This window comes from Eleutherodactylus coqui, chromosome 6 (genome assembly GCF_035609145.1).
Source record: "Eleutherodactylus coqui strain aEleCoq1 chromosome 6, aEleCoq1.hap1, whole genome shotgun sequence".
In the NCBI taxonomy this organism is placed as follows: domain Eukaryota; kingdom Metazoa; phylum Chordata; class Amphibia; order Anura; family Eleutherodactylidae; genus Eleutherodactylus; species Eleutherodactylus coqui.
The window spans coordinates 235,945,831-235,971,363 of record NC_089842.1 but is presented as its reverse complement, the minus strand read 5'-3'; the positions used below and the strand labels follow the sequence as shown (position 1 = coordinate 235,971,363).

Here is a 25,533-nt window from a genome sequence, read left to right as displayed (position 1 = left end):
AGCCCCTGAAATGGTTTCCTATCAAAATAAGGTCCTCACTAGAGATGAGCGAACGTACTTGTTAAGGGCGATTTCGTAATCGAGCATCGCTATTTTCAAGTACCTGGCTACTCGGGTGAAAAGATTCGAGGGGCGGAGCTCTCCCCCCCCCCCCCCCCCCCACTCCCCTCTGCAACCCCCCGCTCACTCCCGGCGCCCCCCGAGTAGCCAGGTACTTGAAAATAGCGATGCTCGATTGCGAAATCACCCTTAATGAGTACGTTCGCTCATCTCTAGTCCTCACACATTAAAATTCAGTCATTCAAACTCAACGATAATGGCAACTCTAGTGTTTATTGGAGTGGCTCAACTTTCCCCAACAGATGTTGGGAGAAAAGAATTGTCAAGGACATTGAATTTCAATGCCTGATCCTTTAGTTTAGAGAAATAAGCTGGTACCAGAGTTGTCTGGCTGAAGCTTACATCTCCAAACATACTCCAGCCAAGTCCAACGTTCATGTGTATGGGAATGCTGGTGGACACAGCTGTTGGACAAACGATTGTTCAACCATGAGTTGTTGAAGATGGATAGCACCTGTAAGCATCATGAATATAGTGGAGCTATGCAAATGGACGGAGGCTCACAAAGGCCCCATGACCCCATATTGTCTCCTGCCTCTAACATTTTCCCAAATAATAGGTTTAATCAGTAAAACCCATGAGCTAAAAGTGATCATGTAATCATCACACATATCCTCCAACCAGATAACCGGTGCAAAAATAGTTCATAAATAAGATGCAGGACATCCCTGAGATACATTCAGAACCTAAAAAGTTTAAAAAACACTGAAGTGTGGATCCTATTCCTGGTGGCCAAACTCACGCAGATACCTTCTACACCATTCTTCTGACAGTAGGCAAAAGTCAATGAAGGAGCTTAGCGTTAGTCCAGCACAGTACAAACATCTGACATCCTTTCTTATGCATAAAAAAACGGAATCTTAAGATAAAAATCTAGCACTCACAATGTCCATTTTACATTTTAAAAAAAGTAAAACATCTTTAGATCAACCAGCCCATGAGATCAATGGACCCATTATACTCAATTTTGCTGCTATAAAAACAAACTTGTCAATGATGATCTTCCCACAAAAAGGATGGTTCAAACTTCAGTAGTTAAACTCCATTTATTGAATAGATCTTCAACACGATTGTACGCTGGCCTCCGGCAGTCTCTCAGATGGGGGTTTCGTACAGATGCTCAAAGTTGAGATTTTTTCAGTGCTTTGCATTCCCATTTATCACATAAATGTTCTTTGTGGCACTAGGACTCTTTTTGCCATTTATGGCATGTAACCCATTGTGCTTCTGAACTGTGTATAAAGATGAAAAGTTGGTGAAGGAAGACGAAGGAGGAGAATTTTCCAAAAGGTTCTCCTGTGTCTGATCTGGTTCAGGATCGGGCACTTCATTCGATTCTCTACGTTTATGGCAAGTGGTATAGAAGAAAGAAAGCTGCTGGAAACTGAGCTGTAAATCGTCTTTTATACTCTCCAGGATCTGAATGAATGATGGGCGATTTTTGGGATTTTTCTGCCAGCACCAGCCCATCAGTTCATGTCTGGAAATGGGATGGAGACCGTTAAGGAAATTTAAAATTACTCAGGATTACAAAGCATGACAAATTAAAATTAGGCAACAAGATCTAAAGTTGGATTTGGGATCTACAACAAGGATAAACATAAAAATTTTCAAAATTGCTAAAACCATGAGATGAACTAAAGGACAGTGAGTTTTTGGACAAGGGGAGTCTTCCCAAGCAAAGAGGTGAACCATAAAACACTTACAGTCTATCAGGACAATTCTCGGGTCTCTCCAGGATACCGTTATCTATGACATAATGGAGAACCTGCTCATTGGCCATGCCTTGATAAGGCTGCTCTGCTAAAGTGGCAATTTCCCACAGCACCACCCCAAAAGACCTGCAAAAACAAAATCATCAGTGAGGCAAGCAAACATCCGAATTACGCAACAGCTTGGAAGGGTAGGTATAATCATTATGGCTGTCCATACAAGTTAATATGTTATCATGATTTCCAACAATTTTATTGCTTCCATCAAATTTTTGAGCACCAGGAAGAAAAAAAAAGATTCTATCCAAAAAAAAGCATACTATTCGATCCACTGGAAACACGAAGTCTAAAAAAGTACCATGAAAGTTGTACAATCTTATTAATAAGGCTCTACTCATTCGCCTGAGAGACCTACCACACATCCGAGTATGGGGTAAAGATTCCATCTTTGAGAGACTCTGGTGACATCCATCGGACAGGAAGGAGCGACTTTCCACCTTTCCGGTAGTAGTCGGTTTCATATATATCTCTGGTCATGCCAAAATCTAGAGTGAAAATAACAAAAATTACTATATCTACTGGTAACCTATAGTTATCACCAAGCTTGGCTATAGTGTCTGTATGCTTGGTGGCATGCCAGTAATGGCATGGTGGATCTGAGAACTTAAGTATTAGAGTACAATTGTTTTTGGCACCTCTTGGCTAAATGTTTGGTTTCCTTGAGACCTATTTGGCGCAATATTCAGGTGACTAATTGCGCAAATGAGTGATTACGGGCTACTAGGGTGTGTGAACCTATACAGGACTCTTCAGGTGAAAGTATTGTCAGTAGACAAGGGGGTGGGGAAATTCTTCTAGAGTTATGGAACTAGTGTACAGTAGGAAACAAACACTGTACCCTTCTGATCAAGGTGGCAAAATCCAGCACCATAATGGGGTTACTATTTTACAATGTACACTTTTCAAGGACCAAAGGATACTATTATTTAAATTTCGGGACAAAACAGGTTCTTTCCTTTATGAGCCAAGTCTTCATTGCATTATCAATAACCTACCCCCAATCTTTACAGTAAGGTCCTCCGATACCATGCAGTTACGGGCTGCCAAATCTCGATGCACAAACTTTTTGGCATTCAAATATGCCATCCCATCAGCAATTTCACCTGCCATCTGAATCATCTCCTTTAACGATGGAGGATTGGCCTTAACTGTATTCTATAGAACAGGAAAACGTCAGGATTATTTTCAGCGTACAAGATATTCCGAAGAGGAAGTTTAGCTTCGGCTAAAAAGGAAAGATTATAGCTGAGCAGATAGGATAGATAAAAGGCTGTACCTCATCATCTGCTCTGAGGGAACGAAGATAACTTTTCAGATCTCCTCTGGTCATGAGCTCCATAATAACCAAAGCTGGTTGTCCTTTTGACACAACCCCTAGTAGACGAACCTGGAGTTAGATATGAAGAAGTAACGTTTTACTTGTCAAATATTTAAGTACTCAAAGAAAGTCAAAGACAGAAGTTGTGGCAAAAATTCTTGGAAAAAACCCAACGATAGAACCACAGACTGTTGTCACATGGATGCGCCCACTGCAGAATGTCACTTACCACGTGATGACAGAGAAATGCTTTCATCACAGATGCTTCATTCAAAAACTCTATCCTTTCTCTCATGGTGGCCAACTCATTGACAGTCTTCAGAGCCACTCTGGTCATAAGCTCTCCTTTCACAATATCCTTGGCTTCACCTTCGTACACCATGCCAAACGAACCTTGGCCAAGCTCTTTGATGATGGTAATTTTCTCTCTTGGAAACTCCCACTCATCAGGAATATACACTGTAAGATTGTAATCTTGTAATAATCTTACGGTCTACTTCATTGAACATAATAGTTGTCAAGAAAACTCTGGTGATGTTATGGTCCACCAAACACCCATTAGCCTTTTCTACAGACTTGGTCAAACATGCATCCAAAAAATGTGAAGGCATTGTTCCCCAGGCTCCTAAATGGCTCTACTAATGTCCATCATGCGGTGAATACAGTGGCTTTGGTCCAGCAAGCTTCCAAAAAGACTTGAAAAATAACCCTCTGGGCCTGGAGAAAAACACACATAGTCTCATCAGCTTCTGTGACTACCCGATGCACACTGTATATTAGTATGTATCATTAGTCTAAGACACCTTCTTTTATTAACCAGTGCCGTCCACATGGGCAGTGCTGGCCAGTCAGAGCAGCATATAGTGTCTTAGACTACCAATGCATAATAATATACAGTATGCATCAGGTAGTCAGAGAAGTGGTGTAGCCATCTTTGTCTGTCCAGGCCTGGAGGGCTGCTTCAATTGTAGCCCTGGCCACCAAATGCCCCGAAAACCACCATTGAGACCTGGTGCACCAGCTCCCCGGCTATTGTGTTTCTCATCCCTCAGATTAGATTATCAATTCTTCTGAGGCTTTAGCTTTCTAGAATCCTGGAGACTTTGATTTTGCATGATTACAAAGAATTTCACTTAGTTTTTGATCTTCTGTGGTTCTGGATTCTCCAGGTTCATGAAGTCGTCTTAGGGCCAATTTAGACAACCATTGTGGTTGCATTTTAGTATCCATATTAAAACCGCAATATCCGAATGAGAGTCTAATGACCCAAAATTTATAGTATCATTGGCAAATACAATGCTGCAAGTTCGGGGCACAAGTCCCACAATTGGGCTAGGAATTGCACTCATGATATGACTAACGTTATGGTTGTCTGAATTAGCCCTAAGACAGGGAAGGTACTTGGACCATCATGAATACGCACACCAGGGAAAATGTCAATGTTTGTGTAACTACACACAGTCAAATAGTCAGGATTTACTAGTTGTATACTCACTCTCGGAGGCACTGAGATACTCTGGGTTAACAGAGGCATATAGCGCCCCACTGGGGTAGCCATTATTCTTCCTGGAATTAAAACAAAATTGTGCTTAAACTTTATTTTTTTTTTTTAATTATCAATCATTTTCATATAATTATTATAGGGCACTTAAAATTGTGAAACTCAGTAGCATGGAAGGTCCCACCCACCTATATATATTCTGACTTTTGTTTCCATTCAAAACATCCGATTTCCAGTCCACGGTGCCAAAAGTAAAGAAAATACAGTCAAAAAACAAAACAAACAATCCGGCCCCCAGAAGAAGTTGTCGTTTTGCTGCAAAACTCAGGCATGCGGTTCCATCTCAGGCAGATATACAAATGATGAGAGTTGTGGGGTGATTAGGTGAACAGTTTTGCCACCTGAGGTCCTAAAGTGGTTCCCCTTTGGCCTATAAGAGGCTCTCGGAGGCTCCTTGTGTGTAGTGACCTCTTCTTCCACTTGTGTGGAGCTTGTTGACCACTAGATGCCTCTACGACACAGAGAAGAGATGTCACCCCGTTACCAGAGACTGAAAGGGGCGCATTATTGGGGTGTGAGAAGCTGGATGGTCATAGCGATGAATCGCTGTTGTGACCCGACTGCTAGGGGTGTTGCGACCAGTGGATGCGTGAAGGCACACAATATGACCAAGCTCAGGACGCCCCCTACAGACCACCAGTAGAGAGAAGTGTCTGATTGTCTGATAAGCTCCAACTGTTTCATTGTACGCCATCCAGAGACAGGGGCGCCATCATTACACCCCAGTGTCTGTCAGAACCATTTCCAGGTGCTTAACTGATGGACATTTGGTCTCATGGCACCCATTACATGTACTGTCTTTGACGCCCATTGTCCCCCCTATTTGCAGTGATGTTGTGAACAATGAAACTGGACGCTACGGAGTGGAACTGGGTTTTCTTCAGCAATGAATCCTGGGCTTGTTTTGGCACTGACGACGACCATGTTCAAGTCTATAGACCTCGGGGTGAGCGTCTAAATCCTGTCTTCACTGTTTAGCGGCACACTGCCCCCTGCTCATGTGATGGTCTGGGGGTCATCACATATGGCAGTTGGTCCCCCTAGTAGTGGTACAAGGGACAATGACCTCTCAGCGATATGTTCAGGACATCCTGCAGCCACATGTGTTCCTCTCATGGCGGCTTTCAAGAAGATAATGCTCGGCCGCACACACAAGGGGGTCACAGGAAGCCCCCACAACATTGTCACACTTCCATGGATGTCCGGTCGCCAGATTTATCACCAATAGAACATTTATGGGACCATCTTGGACGCCAACTTTGACGGGTTTTGCACGACGCCAACCTACAAGTTTGCATGATCTAGAGGCTGTCTTACAGCAAATGTGGAGTGGTATGCTGCAGGATATATGTATGCCTCTTTGCCCACCCATATCACATCTTGTATCCAAGCTAGCAGTGGCCCAACAGGGTACTACAGCATCCATGCCCACCTGTATCACATCTCCAAGCTAGAGGCATTTTGCTGTTCAGAACAATTAGTGACATCCTCCTCTGACCCCTTTTAGTGAGGAGTTTCTGTCCATGGGATCCCATTTCGCTGGATGTCTTCCCTGTATACCCTCCACACAGTTACACAAGGAATGCCCATGCAGCTGGCAGTGACATCTGTCCTGGCTAGTCCAGCACTGATGACCCGGTCTTGTTGGAAGTCGCTCCGATCGCTGGATCTTCCCATCTAATGTGGATTCACACTGAAACTGATCCACGGAAAACTTGTCATGTGATTTTTTGCTGCACTCTGGGATGTCGACTCAAATGTCCATACAGGGAATGGTGAGAGGCCTGGGGCTCTAAAAAAAAGGGGGCCATTCAGTGTACATCTGAGCTCTTGGAGATCAAATGCTGTCCGCAATTCCCCAGCCTTTGATTGGCGACATGATGAAACATATTTACTGTATCCAATATCCACACGGCAGACCTGCCGCCGGCTACAACACGCTGCTACTAGTTTCTGCTGGAGTCAATTAAAAAAAAAACCAAAAAGACTTTTATTCCCCATCCGGCCGGCTGTTCCTCGGGATTTACAGAATACCAAAATGATTCCCAGAATAAACATCCCCTGGTTATTTGTGATGAGAATTTAGAGTTGCGTGTCAGAACTAGTTTGTACCTTCACAGTTTCGCAGTCACTTAGTAGAGATAAGTATAGATCAGCAAGCAAATTAGAAGCATTGTGATACAAGAGCGGCCACACTGCAGGCGGAGGCTTCTGAGAGGTTTCTTCCATAGTCATCTGTCTTAGGGCCCTTTTACACGAGAGAACTGTCAGGCGTAAATGCCCGGCGCGTCGTCGACTAAGCGGGCCCACAGTTGAGGAGATGGCAGGGGAGATAAGGGATTTCTGTCATGGCTTGGCTCTACCATCTCCTCCCCTGAGGGTAGCCCGGAACCCATCTAAGTTAGGTCTCATGTCCACTGGTAAAATGGGATTAAAAATCTGCAGCGTTTTTCCCCCAGCGTGATCCGTGCCCCATAGGGATGCATTGGACACCCGCAGGTACTTAAATACCTGCAGAGAGAACTGTCAGGCGTAAATGCCCGGCGCGTCGTCCACTAAGCGGGCCCACAGCCGATGAGATGGCAGGGGAATAAAGTGATTTCTGTCATGGGTGGCTCTACCATCTCCTCCCCTGAGGGTAGCCCGGAACCCATCTAAGTTAGGTCTCATGTCCACTGGTAAAATGTGATTAAAAATCTGCAGCGTTTTTCCCCCAGCGTGATCCGCGCCCCATAGGGATGCATTGGACACCCGCAGGTACTTAAATACCTGCAGAGAGAACTGTCAGGCGTAAATGCCCGGCGCGTCGTCCACTAAGCGGGCCCACAGCCGAGGAGATGGCAGGGGAGATAAGGGATTTCTGTTATGGGTGGCTCTACCATCTCCTCCCCTGAGGGTAGCCCGAAACCCATCTAAGTTAGGTCTCATGTCCACTGGTAAAATGTGATTAAAAATCTGTAGCGTTTTTCCCCCAGCGTGATCCGTGCCCCATAGGGATGCATTGGACAACCGCAGGTACTTAAATACCTGCGGATGTCATTTTCCCTTCTGGCATGGATTGCGTCTGCGGGAAAACACCCGCGGCATGCTCCATTTTTAGTGCGGGTCGGCTCCCGCTGCCTTCTATTGAAGCCTATGGAAGCCGTCCGGATCAGCGGAACAGCCGTACCAGAATTTCTGCTCTCTGGCTCTTCTTTGTGGAAAAGAAGGATGGTGGTCTCCGGCCTTGTATTGATTATTGAGCATTAAACAAGATTACGGTTAAGAATCAATACTCCCTTCCGCTGATCCCCGATCTCGGTGCCAGATGGTTCTCCAAACTCGATCTCAGGGGAGCGTACAACCTGATTAGGATTAGAGAAGGGAATGAATGGAAGACTCCATTTAATACTCCGTTCGGGCATTGCGAGTGTTTAGTGATGCCATTTGGTTTATGCAATGCCCCGGCCGTTTTTTAGGGCTTCATGATATTCTGGGTACTTTTTGGTAGTGTATTTGGATGATATTTTGATTTTCTCCCCCGATTGGGAGATGCATCTGAGTCATCTACGTGTTGTGCTCTCTCGTCTTCGAGAGCATTATTTGTTCGCTAAGCTGGAGAAATGTAATTTCAGGGTCCAAGAGATCTCTTTTTTGGGGTATGTCATAATACCTTCTGCGATTCAGACAAGGTTCGGGCCATAACTGAATGGTGTCAACCAACCAATTTAAAGGCGTTGCAACTAGAGATGAGCAAGCATACTCGTCTGAGTTTGATGCTCGTTCGAGTATTAGGGTGCTTGAGATGCTCGTTACTAGAGGCGAGCACCACGCGGTACTCGTCTCGATTAAACGAGCACTGACCATTGAATTCAATGGAGCCAGCAATACAGCCGGCTCCATTGAAAGCAATGGGCTGCCGGCGATCTCAGGATGAATTTTCGGGAAGGGCTTAAAGGGGTTGTCCCGCGGCAGCAAGTGGGTCTATACACTTCTGTATGGCCATAATAATGCACTTTGTAATGTACATTGTGCATTAATTATGAGCCATACAGAAGTTATAAAAAGTTTTATACTTACCTGCTCCGTTGCTGGCGTCCTCGTTCCCATGGAGCCGACTAATTTTCGCCCTCCGATGGCCAAATTAGCCGCGCTTGCGCAGTCCGGGTCTTCTGCTCTCTTCAATGGAGCCACTCGTGCAGAATGCCGGCTCCGTGTAGCTCCGCCCCGTCACGTGCCGATTCCAGCCAATCAGGAGGCTGGAATCGGCAATGGACCGCACAGAAGAGCTGCGGTCCACGGAGGGAGCAGACCCCGGCGGCCATCTTCAGCAGGTAAGTATGAAGACGCCGGACCGCCGGGATTCAGGTAAGCGCTGAGCGGTTTGTTTTTTTAACCCCTGCATCGGGGTTGTCTCGCGCCGAACGGGGGGGGGGGGGGGGGTAAAAAAAAAAAAAAAAAACGTTTCGGCGCGGGACAACCCCTTTAAAAATATAAGCCCTTACCTGAAAATCATCCTAAAATGTGTAAAAAAAAAAAAAAAAATGTCAGCATAAAGATCGTTGTCCAGTGCCACAGCTGTAACAGCTGTGGCAGAGAAGAACGATGTTTGCACATTGAATTCAATGGAGTCGGCAATACAGCTGGCTCCATTGAAAGCAATGGGCTGCCGGCGAGCGCGGGATGAATTTTCCGGAAGGGCTTAAAAATATAAGCCCTTACCTGAAAATCATCCTAAAATGTCCAAAAATATTAAAAAAAATATACTCACCTTTCCGCTGCAGCCGGAGTTCAGCCGCTTCTGGCCGGCAGGTCTCCTGAACTGCTTTCTGTAGTATTCAGCAGCCGGGGATTTAAAATCCCTGCCTGCTGAATGAGCTGCCTCTGATTGGTCACAGCCTCACCAATCAGAGGCAGCTCTCACTCACACCCATTCATGAATTCATGAATGGGTGAGTGCTGCCTCTGATTGGCTCAGCGCAGGGACCAATCAGGGGCAGCTCTCAGCTGTCAATCAGAGGCAGCACTCACTCACCCATTCATGAATTCATGAATGGGTGTGAGTGAGAGCTGCCTCTGATTGGTCAGGCTGTGACCAATCAGAGGCAGCTCATTCAGCAGGCGGGGATTTTAAATCCCCGGCTGCTGAATACTACAGAAAGCAGTTCAGGAGAACCGCCGGCCAGACGCGGCTGAACTCCGGCTTCAGCGGAAAGGTGAGTATACATTTTTTTTTTTTTTTTACACATTTTAGGATGATTTTCAGGTAAGGGCTTATATTTTTAAGCCCTTCTGGAAACTTCATCCCGCGCTCACCGGCAGCCCATTGCTTTCAATGGAGCCGGCTGCATTGCCGGCTCCATTGAATTCAATGGGCTAACATCGTTCTTCTCTGCCACAGCTGTTACAGCTGTGGCAGAGGAGAACGATGTTTATGCTGACAGTGCGCGGGGGGGGCACTCTTGCCGCTATTGTGGCTTAATAGTGGGACCTGGGAACTTGAGATGCAGCCCAACATGTAGCCCCTCGCCTGCCCTATCCGTTTCTTTGTCGTTCCCATCACTTTCGTGAATTTCCCAGATTTTCACAAATGAAAACCTTAGCGAGCATCGGCAATATACAAAAATGCTCGAGTCGCCAATTGACTTTAATGGGGTTCGTTACTCGAAACGAACCCTCGAGCATCGCGGGAAGTTTGACTCGAGTAACGAGCACCCGAGCATTTTGGTGCTCGCTCATCTCTAGTTGCAACGCTTTCTAGGTTTTGCTAATTTTTACCGTAAATTCATTAGGAATTTTTTAGTTATGGCCAAACCTTTGATGGACCTTACCAAGTAGGGCGCTGAGGTAAATGTCTGGTCACCCGAGGCTAAAGAAGCCTTTGCCCGCCTTAAGAAGGCATTCTCTACGGCCCTGGTATTGGTACAACCTAGTCTCAGTTGTCCATTTGTTGTGGAGGTGGTGGCTTCCAAGCATGGTGTGGGTGCTGTGTTATCCCAGGGAACTGCCTCTCTCTCCAATCTGCAGCCATGTGCTTTTTTTCTCCAGGAAATTTAGTCCGGTTGAACGGAAATATGATATTGGCAATAGAGAATTGCTGGCTATCAAATGGGTATTTGAAGAGTGGAGGCATTTTCTGGAGGGGGCCAGACATCAGATTACTGTGTTCACGGATCACAAGAATTTGATTTACCTAGAGTCTGCCAAGCGCCTAAATGAGCGACAAGCCCGGGGGGCTTTATTTTTCTCTCGTTTTAATTTTGTAGTTACGTATGTACCAGGGTCAAAAAACGTCAGAGCAGATGCTCTATCCCGCAGTTTTGGGGCGCCTGAACAAGAGGATTCTCAACCCGAGGGTATTCTATCTCTTGGGGTGGTAGTGGCGGCGTTATTTTCCGACATCTCCGGCCAAATTCTTGTGGCTCAATCGGGTGCTCCGAGTGCGCTTCCTGAAGGGAGGTTGTTTTTACCTAGTGCCTTGCGCTTACTTGTTCTGGAGGAAGTTCATGCAGCGGTCTTGGCAGGCCACAAGGGTATTCGTGGCAAGTTGGAATTGTGCAGACGTCTGTACTGGTGGCCATACATGGCCCGGGATGTCAGAAGCTTTGTCGAATCCTGTTCAGTTTGCGCTCAAGGGAAGAATGTCAGGAGATGACCCGAGGGGCCCATTCTGCCACTCCCAGTGACATCCACACCATGGTCGCATTTATCCATGGATTTTGTCACGGACCTTCCGGTGTCTCGGGGACACTTGGTTATATGGGTGGTAGTTGAACGGTTTTCCAACATTTTGTCCCTCTAAAGAAGTTATCGTCGGCTCCCAAATTAACTTCCATTTTCATGAATGGAGTAGTGCGTTTACATGGCATCCCTGACAATGTAGTGTCGGACCGAGGGGTGCAGTTTGTTGCCCGGTTTTGGCGTGCTTTTTGTAAAAACATCGGAGTAGGGTTGTCGTTTTCCACGGCTTTTCACCTGGAATCCAATGGACAGACTGAGCGCATGAATCAAGAACTTATTCAGTACCTCAGGTTATATGACAGTGATCGTCAGGAGCAGTGGGCAGATTTTTTGGCGTTGGCAGAGTTTGCCATAAATAATCATTGTAATTCTGCTTCTGGAACTTTGCCGTTTTTCTGTAATGCTGGCTATCAACCCAGGTGTTTCTTTTCTGTGTCTCCAGCATGCGAGAATCCTTCGGCGGATGCTATGGTTAAGAGACTTCAAGAGATTTGGGGTGAGGTACGTCGTAATTTGGAGCATTCTCGGGAGGTCAAGCTAAGGAATATCAAGAACAGACGTACTGTTTCTGATTCTTTTTCGGTCGGTCAGTTGGTTTATTTATCTTCCAAGAACTCCCATGTATCGTGGATTTTCACATAGTTTTTCATGCTTAGAAGCTGCGACCCTTTAATTTTTCCTATTTAGGACCTAAAAAATGGTCATGCCAAATATCAAGTTTGTATGACACCGGGAAGTTAGAGAATCAGTGGTCAGTCAGTCAGTCAGTCAGGGATAGAACATAACTTTATGATTTTATCTGCTGAGACCTGCACTGATCCTGAGAGTGGGGGTCTGGTCACTCCAAAAGTAAATGAAGCAGAGGTCCCACAGATACACCACTGCTTCATTTACTTCCATAACAGAGCCAGATATTGTAAAAAGTGCTTGAACTCCATAATATCCAGCGCTGTTATTGAAGCGAATGGAGTGGCAAGCTTGCCTGCACGACTTCTGCTCCGTTCATTCAAGCACCAACCAGCCCCAGTTATCAGGATCTGTGGCAGTCCCAGTCATCATACCCCCACTGATCATAAAAGTATTCCCTATTCTGTGGAAAGAGGATAACTTTATAACTTGAAACAACCCCTTTAAAATTGTATACATTAAAAACCTTTATTAAAGCGTAGCTGAGTTTTCATCAAGTTTTCTAATATACCCCAGGTTCCCCTTGCCCTCTGGTTTGCTGTTTGAACCATTTCATGTTTCATGTGGTCTTCTCCATTTTTCTGCTGTTCTACTATTTGCAATCCACTATCAGGGAGGGGGTGTATAGCAAGCCTAGCATTCTGCCAGTAGTTCCCTGTCCTGCACTTCCTTGCCCTTACTTCCCATGCTATATTGCACTGTCTCTGGTCCAATCAGCAGAATGCCCACCCCTCTGCTTTCCCAGGAGGATTCAGGCATTCAGAGGCATTCTGGCCAAATGGTTAGGAAAGGCAGAGATTGTGAAGATTGTTATCACATGGTCTGTAAATCTGTCAGCCTGCTGCCTCTGAGTGCACGTGAGCCACCTGTGAAAATAAGCATTTTTTTTAGCAACAGGGGGAGGCGCTATGTCTTTGTTACTACAGAAGCTTTGTACCTAATAGACAGTGATTGCCGCAAAGCTGGATAGGAAACCCCTAGTGGCAGCTACTTCAAAAGCGACTTACAGAAATAAAGCAACTACATTTTTAATGCAAGTATATTACAGAAATGATGAGACTAACACAAGCTAGTAGAGGAGCAGAAGTTGTCTGAAAAGTTATTAACCCTTTAAAAACATGATGTGGACAGCTCATCATCTCAATATTCAACTTTTATACCAACTATATCTTTTTTTCTCCATTTCTACAATTTTTCAAATATTTTGATTTCTGCTTTTTCCCCTTCTTTTGGAGATCTGAAACTTGACAATCGGTGAACAAACCCAAATACTTGTGGAAGGGACTATCGCTCTGACACCTGCTGTGGTTTCCATGTATTTTTAGTAGTTTCGACAAACTGATTGGAGAATAATGAAGCGGGTCGGGTGGCTTTGGTTGATGCTGTATTTCGCAGGGTTTGACCATTACAGAAAAACATCCAAAACAACCAATATGAAAAAAAACAAAAAACACACACAATGGTCTACCTACCCTTTCCTTTGGTGGAAGACTAAAAAGCCCAGACAACCGAAGATCAGAAACAAGAATACTGGCATCACTTTGAGGAGGAGAAACAAATTCTCATATGGCGACTCTTCTGCAAAAAAATAAAATGATCCACCATATTATAAGGGTACTGATGAGTTATGTATTACATGACTTTCTGTAGAGCTGCCGAGTACTATGTCCACTTGTAAATGGGACAACATTGCAAGGATACAGTACAAATAGATTTCCTGATCACACAATGGAAAAAGTAAAGTACCGATACACCTTCAATAGCTGTCAGCCAAATGATCATGAGCAGACAGTTATTACTCCCAAAGCCCTTGAACACATGCACCCCCCTTCGTTGGTCTTAGTTTGCATATAGTCTGAATGGTAACCGAACAGTAAACCACTGCGAAACACCTCTTGAAGCAACTTATTTACCCTGATTGGTGCTGAAATGCAACATGCCACCCTGTACCTAAGATAGTTGACCGGTCCTACTGAAATAGATGATAGGTTCAGACAACTTTTATATAAATAGGGGCCTTAAGTTTCATCCATTTCCTTCCTGTAATAGATTTAGTCTGTGGTTCACCCAATCATACTTTCCAATTCGACTGTCTTGAGTAACCTTGACTCTTCTAGATTAAGTTACCCAAACTTTATATAGATATTAAAGTCAACTAACTTGGGCCAAGCACAAAGAAGACTACAGGCTCCGTCCATGATCCATTGCCTGCTAAGGATGTGACTCTGATTCGAGCTGAATAGTTCCCGGGTTGAACTAGAGTGAGGTGGACACCTTTGTATCTTTGGAATTTTTGGCGGGAGACACAAACCACTGTCGAAGGTCCCTCCTGAAAGAGAAAGGTTGTGAGAGACATACATAGAGATCGAGGACCTGAAGATATATCTGACAAACATGGATAAGATGATTGTTCTCAGTAAGAGAAACCAAGTCATCTTGTAGATAGGATACCTTTTAATGGCTAGCAAAAATACATGATGTTATAGTGAGCTTTTGGACCTCTCGGATCCTTCCTCAGGCATAACAGAGGTGTATAACATTTATTAGGCTAGGTGCTAAGTATTAGATTGGAAGGGATTCGATAGGGGAGGCCACCACTGATCATGAAAACAGAGGTGCTGTGTGCCCCCTGCTCCCCTCTATTCAGGTCAGGAGGAGATAAATATGGGTCCACACTCCATGAAAGGTCTATGGAGATCTGAAAACAACCAATTCCATTCCAGTTTCAAACTCTAACCTCATGTTCCCGCTTGTACTTGATCTCATACTTTAAGATTAAACCATTGGGATTCTCTGGTTCTCCCCACTTCATAAGGATGGTGTTATGTCCTGTGGATTTCCACGTAACATTACCAGCAATGTTATCGGCGTGGGCTTAAAATAGAAATAAATAGAAGGCTTATAAAAATGATTGGATTATACAAAGTCCTTGCATTTTATTCTAAAGAGTGTGTTGTGAAAGTACTTACGGTTCGGCATAGTTCTGGCAAATACGAAGGTTGCGGCACTACATCCCACAATGTCGGCGGCGTGGTTACAAGCATGGATGTCAATCCTGTACTCGGTGAAGTGTCTCAAGTTGGATATAACCATTCTGTCTCGGAAGATCTTGTCCTTGTAGGTAAAAGGCTTGGACTCCATGGCAGTGTTGTTGATAGTGTGACTTATGGACCCCTCTACTAATGATATATTCCCTTGAACGTCTCCAATTATTCCAGACACATCCCTTTTCTTTTGAGATCTGAGAAGATTCCAGAAGTGGCAAAAAGGTGAGGTGACCCATCTATCAGCACAAATAAGCAGGAAATCAAAGCAGGTATTAAAAGCAAATAGAATTCCATGCAAAGTCGCATGAGGGTGTAGAGCAAATAATTATGCCATAGCATAGCAGGTCAGAAGCAAGCATGATCACAACTGGCATGTTGAGTCTCTCCCATGTGAGGTGAAGTTCAATTTCTCTGGATCTAGTATGGGTCTACAGACTAATGAATCCCCTCTCCCAGGATCCACAATGGGTCTACAGACTAATGAATCCCCTCTCCCAAGATCCACAATGGGTCTACAGACTAATGAATCCCCTCTCCCAAGATCCACAATGGGTCTACAGACTAATGAATCCCCTCTCCCAAGATCCACAAAGGACCCATCATAGTTTATGCAGAAATAATCCTTTAATTTGGTCCAGTGTTATACTGTATATTGTTAAACCAGATCCATCATCAGACACACCAGCAACTGAAGTTCAAAGGACCACCAATAGAAAATTGTGCTTACTCATAGAAAATTAAAAGGGTTGTCCAATTGCAAACTGTTGATGGCCTATCCTTAGGATAGATTGTCAATACTACATCTATGGGGCATCTGCTGCCTGGTACTCCTGCCAATTAGCTGTTCTCTGGCTCAGCTGATTTCTACAGGAAGCAGACAGCCCTGTTCTCACTGCAGTGGCTAGGTTTGGTATTGCAGGCCAAGTTTCCGTTGAAGGGAATGGGTGTCATACAAAGCCAGACTACTGCAGAGAGAACATAGCTGTCAGCAGCCTGCAGAAATCAGCTCCATGCACAAGCATACCGTCTGGCAAACAGCTGATCAGTAGAGACCCCGGGTAGCAAACTGTTACTTATCTACTATCAATGGCCTACCCTAAGGATAGGCCATCAATGGTTTACAACTGGGCCACTCCTTTAGGCTACTCTAGCCAAAATAGACAAGGATTCTTCTGGCTAAATCACAAGATTTGCTTCCCCTACTCATTCCCATAGCTTCCTGCTTTCTTATATGTTCTGTACATGACTAATAAGTCTCTAGCACCCATGAGGTCTTTAAAAGACTCATGACGTTCAATCCATAAGAGTCTTCCAACAAAACCCAATCCCAAATGTCCACTGCAATACCCAGTACTACCTTAGTTTGCTGCAATACTCAGCACCCATTGGAATACCCAGACACAGCACCACTCTCATCCATGGCTATGTCTGGTAGTGCAGCTCATACTTGTTCAGTACCAAGGCGACTTGTAATACCACCCCCTGCCTGAGAAGAAGGAAGGGCGCAATTTTTTGGGAAGACCAAAGCAGATCTTTGCAATGTATTACACCTAGTTACCTATTTCATTGTTGTGTCTACAAGGACCCCTGTACAATAAGCAACACTCATCAACAAATATCAATCAAGATTTAAAGGGGTATTCCGGTGACATTATGTTATCCCCTAGACGCAGGATAGGGGATAACTAGCTGATCAGTGGGGTCCACCCACTGGGACCCCCACCGATCGCCAAAATGAGGTCCTGTGTCCACCAAGAGACTGGCAAAATCAATGGAGTGGCAGCGCGCATGCTCAGCCACCACTATATACATTTTAGTGGGAGCACCAAAAACATCTGAATTCCAACACCCGACAATGTCATTGAGATGAATGTAGCAGTGTCCAAACATACGCGCTGCTGCTTCATTCATTTGGCAGTCTCAAGAGACACAGGGCCCATGTTGAGGGATTTGGAAGGGCTCCCAGGAATCAGACCCTCACTGATGAGGTAGACATCACCAATCCTGCAGCTAGAGAATAACAATGTTTTCAGAATTCCCCTTTAGTACAAATAAGGACTGCATTGCCAGGGAATTAGAAAGCTGAAGAGAAGCCTTGCTACTGGGTCAATGATAATTATTTTAGCAATGGTCAAGTTGCACACCAGGATTCCAGATTATAGGTTCATCAAGGGCTAGAGCCCTCCAGACATAGAACCATCAAAGTTTTCGGGCAGATACTCTTCCACTCTGGATATAATCAATTGCAACCAATCAAGAGCCCCAATCTATGGTTGTAGTCAGTGAACTCGCAATTGGTGGATATGATCAATTTTATTTGGTATTTCAAGTCCGGATCATCAACAGATCTGATCCTAGAATGTCTTATTAAGTCTGCAAAGACTGAACTTGCCACAACTGAAGGCATTATCACTTTAAGGACGATCTAACTCACCTCTGATTACCCTTGCCGATTAAAGTCACTTTCCATGGAGGCCTAAAAATAAAGAGTCATATATTAGAAGCAGGGGCGTAACTATAGTGGATACAGGGGATGCGGTTGAGTCTATTAGTATGAGTAAGCATTATAGTTGGGGAGTCCCTGTAACAGATTTTGCATTGGGGCCTAGGAGCTTCAAGTTATGTCTCTGATTAGAAGCATACACTCTCTTTTCTCACCATCTTCAGAGGTCCAGAGACATAGCAACTCTACAGTGAGCTGCAACATAATATACAGTATCTATCACATATATGGTCCTGTCTGATCCATGGCCCATTTAGATGCCGGACCATCAGATGTGTTAGTAAAGGTTAATCAAAGATTCTGAAAAAATAAGGACTCTTCATGGTCAGGGACCCAGTGCTCCAGTCATTGACAGGAGACCAATACTACATGCCCATATTGTGGGTCTATTCAGTTCCTTCAAGTTTGGGATATGCCAATGGAGAGGTTCTTAATTATAAAACTTTGTCCTCCTGACGTGTTAGCCCTACCGAGAGATTGACCAATCTCATATGCAGGGCTGATATGGCCATCAGAAGACATTACTGTAATTTGCATGGGTACTTGAGAATATTTTGACTACAGATGAAGATTTCACACCATAGAACATAAATGCTCATAAACATACAACCTTTTGGAAAAGGTTTTTGTCCCAGGAAATATCCTCCCTATGTGCCCTAGAGGAGGTGGGAAACTGATTAATCAATGCAAAAACGTTACAACAAGCGATGAGCAAACTTTTTTGAAAAAGGTTCAATTTGGTCCGAATTAGTTTCAACTGAATCAGAAGTTCACCAAAACCCCTAAAACGGATGTCATTGTCAAAGAGCCGTAGAAGTCCTGTAGAACACTCAGCGTTATACAGGGATCCTATGGCCCTTAGTGTTATAGACCAGTATTCAGGACTAGAATTGAGTGAAGCAAACCAGTAGAACCTTGTTTCGGGTAGAATTTGCTAAAAGTTCAGTTTAGGTTAATGCTGAACTGAACTTTTAGCAAACTTTAACCTGAAACAGGGTTTTACTGGTTCCATTTGCTCAACACTCATTATGACCGAGCTCTTACTTAGGTATGAAAACAGTGTTCCTCAGAAAGTTCTCAAACTTCTTGTGAAAGGATTCGTCGTCGAGGTCTATGAGGTGACCACCATTTTTTTGACATGGGCAACATTTATCTTCAGCATCTGAACTGTCTCCTTCATCGTTATCAAACCCGGTATCGGCAGTACTGGTGGGAAGCTTCAGACCTGCAGAAAAACAATTGGGCGAGGGTTTTAGAGGACATTTGTGGTAAGAGCAGGAGAAGGACAGCTGTGGAAAGTAGAGTATCAAGTCATGATAGGCAAGATAGGCTACATATAATATAGGCAAATGGGCATCTCTGTAAGGAGATATGTTAGAGGAGTTATGGGAGGGGACGCCATTTTTTTTTCTTCTTTTCAATCCATACAATGATGTTAGCGTGTCATTGCTGGCGTAATACCTGGCATGAGCCTGGCACACAGGAACATTTTGTTACAATATTTGTTGGGACAACTATGAAATTATATACCTTCTTTCTCTCGACAATGTAATACATTCTGCTTAAGAGGAAAGTGCAGACCATGTATCTATGTGTGTTGAGGGTGCAGATCTTATTTTGGAAACAAGCAGAGTCTTCCGTACCAGTGGTTAACAGGAGAGGTTTGTACCGGGGTTGGTTTTTATAGTCGTTTTATGAAACCACAACCCTGGAAGTCATTGAGTGCAGACAAAACAAACATTATACCACTAGGCTTACATGATCTCAGACCAACACTGTGCTTGGATGGTTGTGCAACAGAAGTAGCTCTATGAACATTTCTATAGCGGTATCACTCTGCAGGTGGAAAGAAACTGAAAATGCATGACTAACTGGCAAATGTTGATGATTAAGCTGTTAAGGACCATCTGCCATAAGTCTACAGTGATCAGTTGCAGGTGATGTATGGAGCGGGCTCCTGAGCAGAGTCTACTCCATATCTGGTGAGTGTTAGCCATTGTCAATGGATGACAGTCGCTGGCAAAGGCCGTGACCAGAGCTAGTACTGATTGTGACTGTTCACTCCTTAGATGCTGCAGTCTATGTTGATAGCATAAATTAAGAGTGGGGGGCCTGCAACATGATTGTGAGTTGCTTAAAGGGGTAGTCCCGCGCCGAAACGGGTTTTTTTTTTTTTCAATAGCCCCCCCGTTCGGCGCAAGACAAACCCGATGCAGGGGTTAAAAAAAAAAAAACGGATAGTGCTTACCTGAATCCCCGCGCTCCGGTGACTTCTTACTTACCTTGCAAAGATGGCCGCCGGGATCTTCACCCTCGGTGGACCGCAGGTCTTCTGTGCGGTCCATTGCCGATTCCAGCCTCCTGATTGGCTGGAATCGGCACACGTGACGGGGCGGAGCTACGAGGAGCCGCTCTCCGGCACGAGCGGCCCCATTCAGAAAGGAAGAAGACCGGACTGCGCAAGCGTGTCTAATCGGGCGATTAGACGCTGAAAATTAGACGGCACCATGGAGACGAGGACGCTAGCAACGGAACAGGTAAGTGAATAACTTCTGTATGGCTCATAATTAATGCACGATGTACATTACAAAGTGCATTAATATGGCCATACAGAAGTGTATAACCCCACTTTGTTTCGCGGGACAACCCCTTTAATGGCAGGGCTTAATAGACCAATGTTAAAAATTCAATATGCTGTATTACAGTATACTGGACAAGTAATCAAGAGATCGCAAGTTCAGGTCCCCTATGGAGACTAAAAGGAAGCAAATAAAAAGTGATTACAAAAAAAAAAAATGAGAAAATTAAAAGTAAAAAAAAAACCTTCTTTCATTTTTCATATAAAGAACTATGAAAAAACATAATTGGTATTGCCACATCAGTAAAAGTTAAAAACTAATATAGTATCCCGTTTATCCCTAATAGTGAACTTTGTATGAAAAAATTCACAATGCCAGAATATTGTGTGTGTGGTGGTGGTGGGAGTTTATGGGAGTTGGACAAAGTCTCAAAATAAAGAAAAAAAGTTTAAATTAAGAGATCAAAAAGGGATATGTACACAAACTGTGAATATTTTTTATTGCCATATTTGTACTAACACATAGAATAAAATTAACAAATCTTAGAAAAAAAAACAACAAAACTCATTCCGCCCCACTTAAATTTTTACAAGATTTTTTAGTACATGGGCCCTTATTTACTAATACTGTCTAAAAGTAAGGGCGGCTTCAGACGACCGTATATCGGCTGTGTTTTCACGCCCAGCTGATATACGGCGTCTCTCTCTGCAGGGGGAGGAGGCTGGAAGAGCCGGGAGCAGTGCTCTGTGCTCCCGCCCCCTCTCTGCCTCCTCTCCACCCCCCTGCACTACTTTCAATGACGGGAGGCGGGACGGAGGCGGTGCTAATTCCCAGAACTTAGCCCCGCCCCGTTCCACCTCCTCTCATTGCAAATAGTGCAGAGGGGTGGGGAGGGGGTGGAGAGGAGGCAGAGAGGGGGCAGGAGCTCAGTGCACTGCTCCCAGCTCTTCCAGCCTCCTCCCCCTGCAGAGAGAGACGCCGTATATCGACTGGGCGTGAAAACCCAGCCGATATACGGTCATCTGAATGCACCCTTAGATTGTGCAAGATTTAATCACTGAATGGTCATCTAAAACTAGACAAGACAATTAGTTGACTTAGTTTACGCCAAAAACTGTGCCAAAATTGTAGTACAATTTGTGACAATTCGGCACAGTTTAGGCCACGCCTATTTTTCAAACGAGTTGGAAAAGCTGTCTGAAAGTATCTAAAAGCATGTGATAAATGTGGCGCAAACATGTAAGTCGGTTTTCTGGTGTAATCTGTGTAATTTGTGTAAATAAGCCCCATTACATGGTACATTAAATAGTACTATGAAAAAAATACAGCTCATCTTGTAAAAAAAAAAGCCCTCATATTGCTATATGGACAGAAAAGTGATGAATCTTGAAAAGTGGGAGATAAAAAAAAAAAAATTTGCAGGTCATTAAAGGGTTAATCCTAAACCAAATCAATCCTCTACAAGAAAAAAAAATACATAAAATTGCAAAAAATAAAAAGTTGCACAAAAGACACATAAAGAGAACTTGTTATAACATTTGAGCCCTGTAAACTACATTATGGAGCTCAAAAGTTGAGGGAATGGGAAGTGGCCCTGTTCCAGCACGAAGTTGTCATATCCACTCAGCACAACCATTTTCAGATGGCTCTGTGTATGCGCCCTCCAATAGAGAGGAATGGGAAAGCGCGTGCATAGAGCCGGTTGACAAGATTCAAGCTATGTGCATGCGCTAACTTTGTAGGTTACACAATGCTGGATTGGGGCACCAGATGGGTGTGAAACTTCCTGGACTCCCCCCGTTCCATCACTTTTGCCCCACATAATGTAGCTTATGGAGCTCAAAAGGCGGTGATGACGGTGATACCTTTAAGCAAACAGCCAAGAGATCTGGTTGGTTAGCAGGTCCCATACTAACCTTTAGTACAGTAATCATTGATATACAGCTCTTGATCTTCCACCATTTGCTGCCAAAGCACCAGGTAGTAACTGATGTTCCCATTGCGTTGTGTTGGTGGCTTCCATCGCACAATTAGATGTGATGAAGAGTTGGACATGATCATAACATCTTGAGGAACAGTCGGTGCTGCAAACATGACAAGTTCAATTATTGTAACCCATCCCATTTCATAGTTTTAATCTTTAGGCAAGTAGTTTCCAACCATGGTAGAGTCAACCAATTTGCTGCCTGATAACCCGAAAACACCCATTTTAGCAAGTTTGCTTTTTTTTGTAAATACTATACTATTATTGGAGGAGTGGTTGATATAAGAAGGTTTTCCTCATTTCAGAGGAACCAAGTTACATATTTTTCCCATGGAGCATTGCCTGTAGTCTCCATACGTTGTTGGTTCTCTTCAATGCAAACCAGTACCTTCAAAACCATACACATTAAAGATGATCCTACCTGCTGGTTTAGTTCGAATATAAACAACGTCGCTCTGAGCACCAAACCGCTGTCCTTCCTCTGCTGTAGTCAAAGTGATTGCCCGGACATATATCGCATACTGTGTCCAGGGTTTTAGGTTCAGTAATGTGACACTTGGCTCTTGTTCAGTGTTTAAAGGGAGCTCCACATCCACAACGTTCCAACTGTTGGCACCACAAGCGTCTTGTTTGAGGTACTCACTTATGTTCTGGAAAGGTCTTCAAGACCAGACAAGGGAGAGCATTTCAGAAGATAAAAAAAGGACATGATGACATTATTCGATTTATATGTTGAGTAGATACAAAATGACTACAAAATGATAGACACTAATTAAATCCTTCATCTAGAAATGAGATAGAATTCAATTTCTTCATGACAAGATACAATGGTACCATTCATGGTTACATAAGATCAACAAGCAGACAGATTTAAGGAAATATGTATCCACATAGTAAGGAAGATGAGTGAAATGTCAGGGTGAGGAGCCAAAAGGCGGCCAGGAGACAGAGAAAATAGCCCCATAGAAGCCAACATGGCTGAAAGCTACTTCCTGTTCCATACAGCCAGTTTCAGATGAGCGTACACCCTGAGCCAAAAATGGAGCTCCTCCATGTTAAGGCCAGTTTCAGAAGAGAATTACGAGGACTCACAGCATCATAGATCATCACAATAATGAGAGTTTGGGGTCAGTAGACCCAGAGGACCAGCCATCAAGCTCATCCATATTACACGTACAAATATGTGCCCGTAATAAGCTGGCCTGATGTTGGCCCAAGAATGGAGGACCTCTGATTTTAGCTAGGGCTATGCTTAAAGGGTAATTATACACTGTGTGAAGTATTGATACCATTGTACAGCTCTACTTACGATTCTTTGTAGTGGACAACAAAGCTCAAGAGATCAGTGTTATCTGGCTTATATCGCTGCCATTTTAGGAAGATGCGGTCAGATTCGGTCATATTTGTCACAAATCTTAGAGTTTCAGCCTTGCCTGTAATGTAAATACATTGTTTGAAGTTGATGCAAGTGAGCATTTGGGGGTAAATGAAGATATATCAGGAGAAAGTGAAGCCAAACCCATGAAGTCAAGACTACTGAAAGGAGTTAATTATCACAAAGTCCCTTGATGGTGACATTAATACCACGATTGTTGCACGCCAAAGAATCATGATACAACCGTCAAACTCTTAATAGATTTTTCTGAAATTGGTTTTCTTTACAAAAAAAGTAATCTCTCACATGATGCCCGATCTCCGTTAGTGCGAGGGTTGATGTCGGCCTTGTTTTGTCTCCCCTTTGTTCCGGTTAGCTCTTCCGTGTGGTAGATTTCTGATAAGCAGAGTTTGGGGTTGAAAGCAAAGTACAACTTCCCAGTAGGAATTGAGAGGGTTTCATGGTTTGGATCCCACAGCAGTTGTAGGTTCTGATTGTCCAAGATATACAATGTGTAATTTCTGGAAGACATCAAGAAGAGCAGACTTTGTGCAATGGAGCCAAACTCATACCCCAGATTTTCACCCTAAAATGATTTCGGGGCAATATAGTAAATCAACAAAAAGTTAAAAAATTTCACAGGTTTGCTACCAAAACCTCCCCACCAAAATCTTTGATTAGCCATCCTTTTGAGGTTATTGATCTAGCCAAGCAAAGATGGTTTCTTGGAAACATCTCTGAAGAATCTAACAAAAACTTGTGCAAGAACATTGTAAGGGGACGAAAATAATAGTAGTTGGGTAAATGGTGGAGTGCACAAACAAGTACGAGAGGTATATGCAAGGTTGGGTGCAGCCTGAGGTTGTGAGCTACGAGAAAGCCTTGGAGCCTCCCGATCATAGCCAAAAGTACTCGGCCAGTCCTGAACTGTGGGAGCTCTAGTCATTGACCTGCTGTATTGTTGGAACGAATGGAAGCCTTTATGTCATAGAGATTGTCAACGCACACCATTGTGAAGGTCAGGTTTGTCAATAGTGCCACGCCATGCTTGCTGAGTATTCAATGAAATATTAACTTGATCTCACAATGATTAGGCTTGACAATCAAAGACAGCGCTGTCAAGTTTTACAGTCAACTTTGCCAAGTTCTAAAACTGGGTGCAAAATTACAAATACCATACCACTAATTCCACTGTGCCATCTCAATCTACCTGCCTGTGGGTTTCACAGCATTCTAGTGCTTATCTTACCCGTCTACCATGGCTTCTCCTTTGATCAGCTTCAAATTTTTGAAAAAGGACAAGGACAATAGAGCAAAGGAGTGCTTGATTTTCAGGAAGCCCGTGATGGTCTCAATATGACCCAAAGTGCGCTGAAGCTCAGAATCGAGGTTATCTGAAAGAAAAGTCAACAGGAACTTTAGCAGTGGAAACATTAAGGTGAAATCCCTGCAACTAATTAATGATGCCAACCATAGGGTAGCGACTACGGAGCCCAACAACTTGCACATCCCCAAAGGTAAGTTCACTGGGCTCCCAAAAACACAGACAGATTCAGCTTTTGACCCCATTAATTTTAACCAGTATATTTATTTAAAGCATCAGTGATACGCACTTCCCCGGCGGATATTGAAGATCAGACTTCCTTCGATGTACGTGCAGCCGGTCAATTCTTTGGCAGTCTGGATGGAATCGATGGCTTTGGTCCCAACTTTGCAAACCTTTGGGCAGTGGCCTTCACACTTGTGGCAGACAATACTGCAATAGAAGTAACTTGTGTATAAAATGCGGAATCATTAGGGTTTACAGAACACGTAGGTGGCCCCTCTTCTCTGTTGGTTTTTGACTTTCTCTAGGCAACATTTACAT

At 44.0% G+C, this 25,533-nt stretch overlaps 1 protein-coding gene across 1 annotated transcript in view; it reads right to left on the bottom strand.

Moving 5' to 3' along the window:
• Nucleotides 1-257: 257 nt before the first annotated feature.
• INSRR (insulin receptor related receptor) overlaps nt 258-25,533 on the bottom strand; it is a 45,097-nt gene continuing 19,821 nt past the window's right edge. The window contains exons 4-22 of the mRNA XM_066609147.1: nt 25,280-25,422; nt 24,916-25,060; nt 23,973-24,187; nt 23,601-23,724; nt 22,713-22,951; nt 22,224-22,391; nt 18,773-18,953; nt 17,660-17,701; nt 15,148-15,419; nt 14,916-15,052; nt 14,339-14,507; nt 13,651-13,756; nt 4,706-4,776; nt 3,440-3,669; nt 3,169-3,279; nt 2,888-3,047; nt 2,248-2,377; nt 1,827-1,961; nt 258-1,600 (exon numbers count right to left, since the gene is read on the bottom strand). Coding sequence (XP_066465244.1) covers nt 1,258-1,600; nt 1,827-1,961; nt 2,248-2,377; nt 2,888-3,047; nt 3,169-3,279; nt 3,440-3,669; nt 4,706-4,776; nt 13,651-13,756; nt 14,339-14,507; nt 14,916-15,052; nt 15,148-15,419; nt 17,660-17,701; nt 18,773-18,953; nt 22,224-22,391; nt 22,713-22,951; nt 23,601-23,724; nt 23,973-24,187; nt 24,916-25,060; nt 25,280-25,422 — 3,121 coding nt within the window. The 3' untranslated portion in view covers nt 258-1,257. The remainder of the gene's footprint in view (nt 1,601-1,826; nt 1,962-2,247; nt 2,378-2,887; nt 3,048-3,168; nt 3,280-3,439; nt 3,670-4,705; nt 4,777-13,650; nt 13,757-14,338; nt 14,508-14,915; nt 15,053-15,147; nt 15,420-17,659; nt 17,702-18,772; nt 18,954-22,223; nt 22,392-22,712; nt 22,952-23,600; nt 23,725-23,972; nt 24,188-24,915; nt 25,061-25,279; nt 25,423-25,533) is intronic.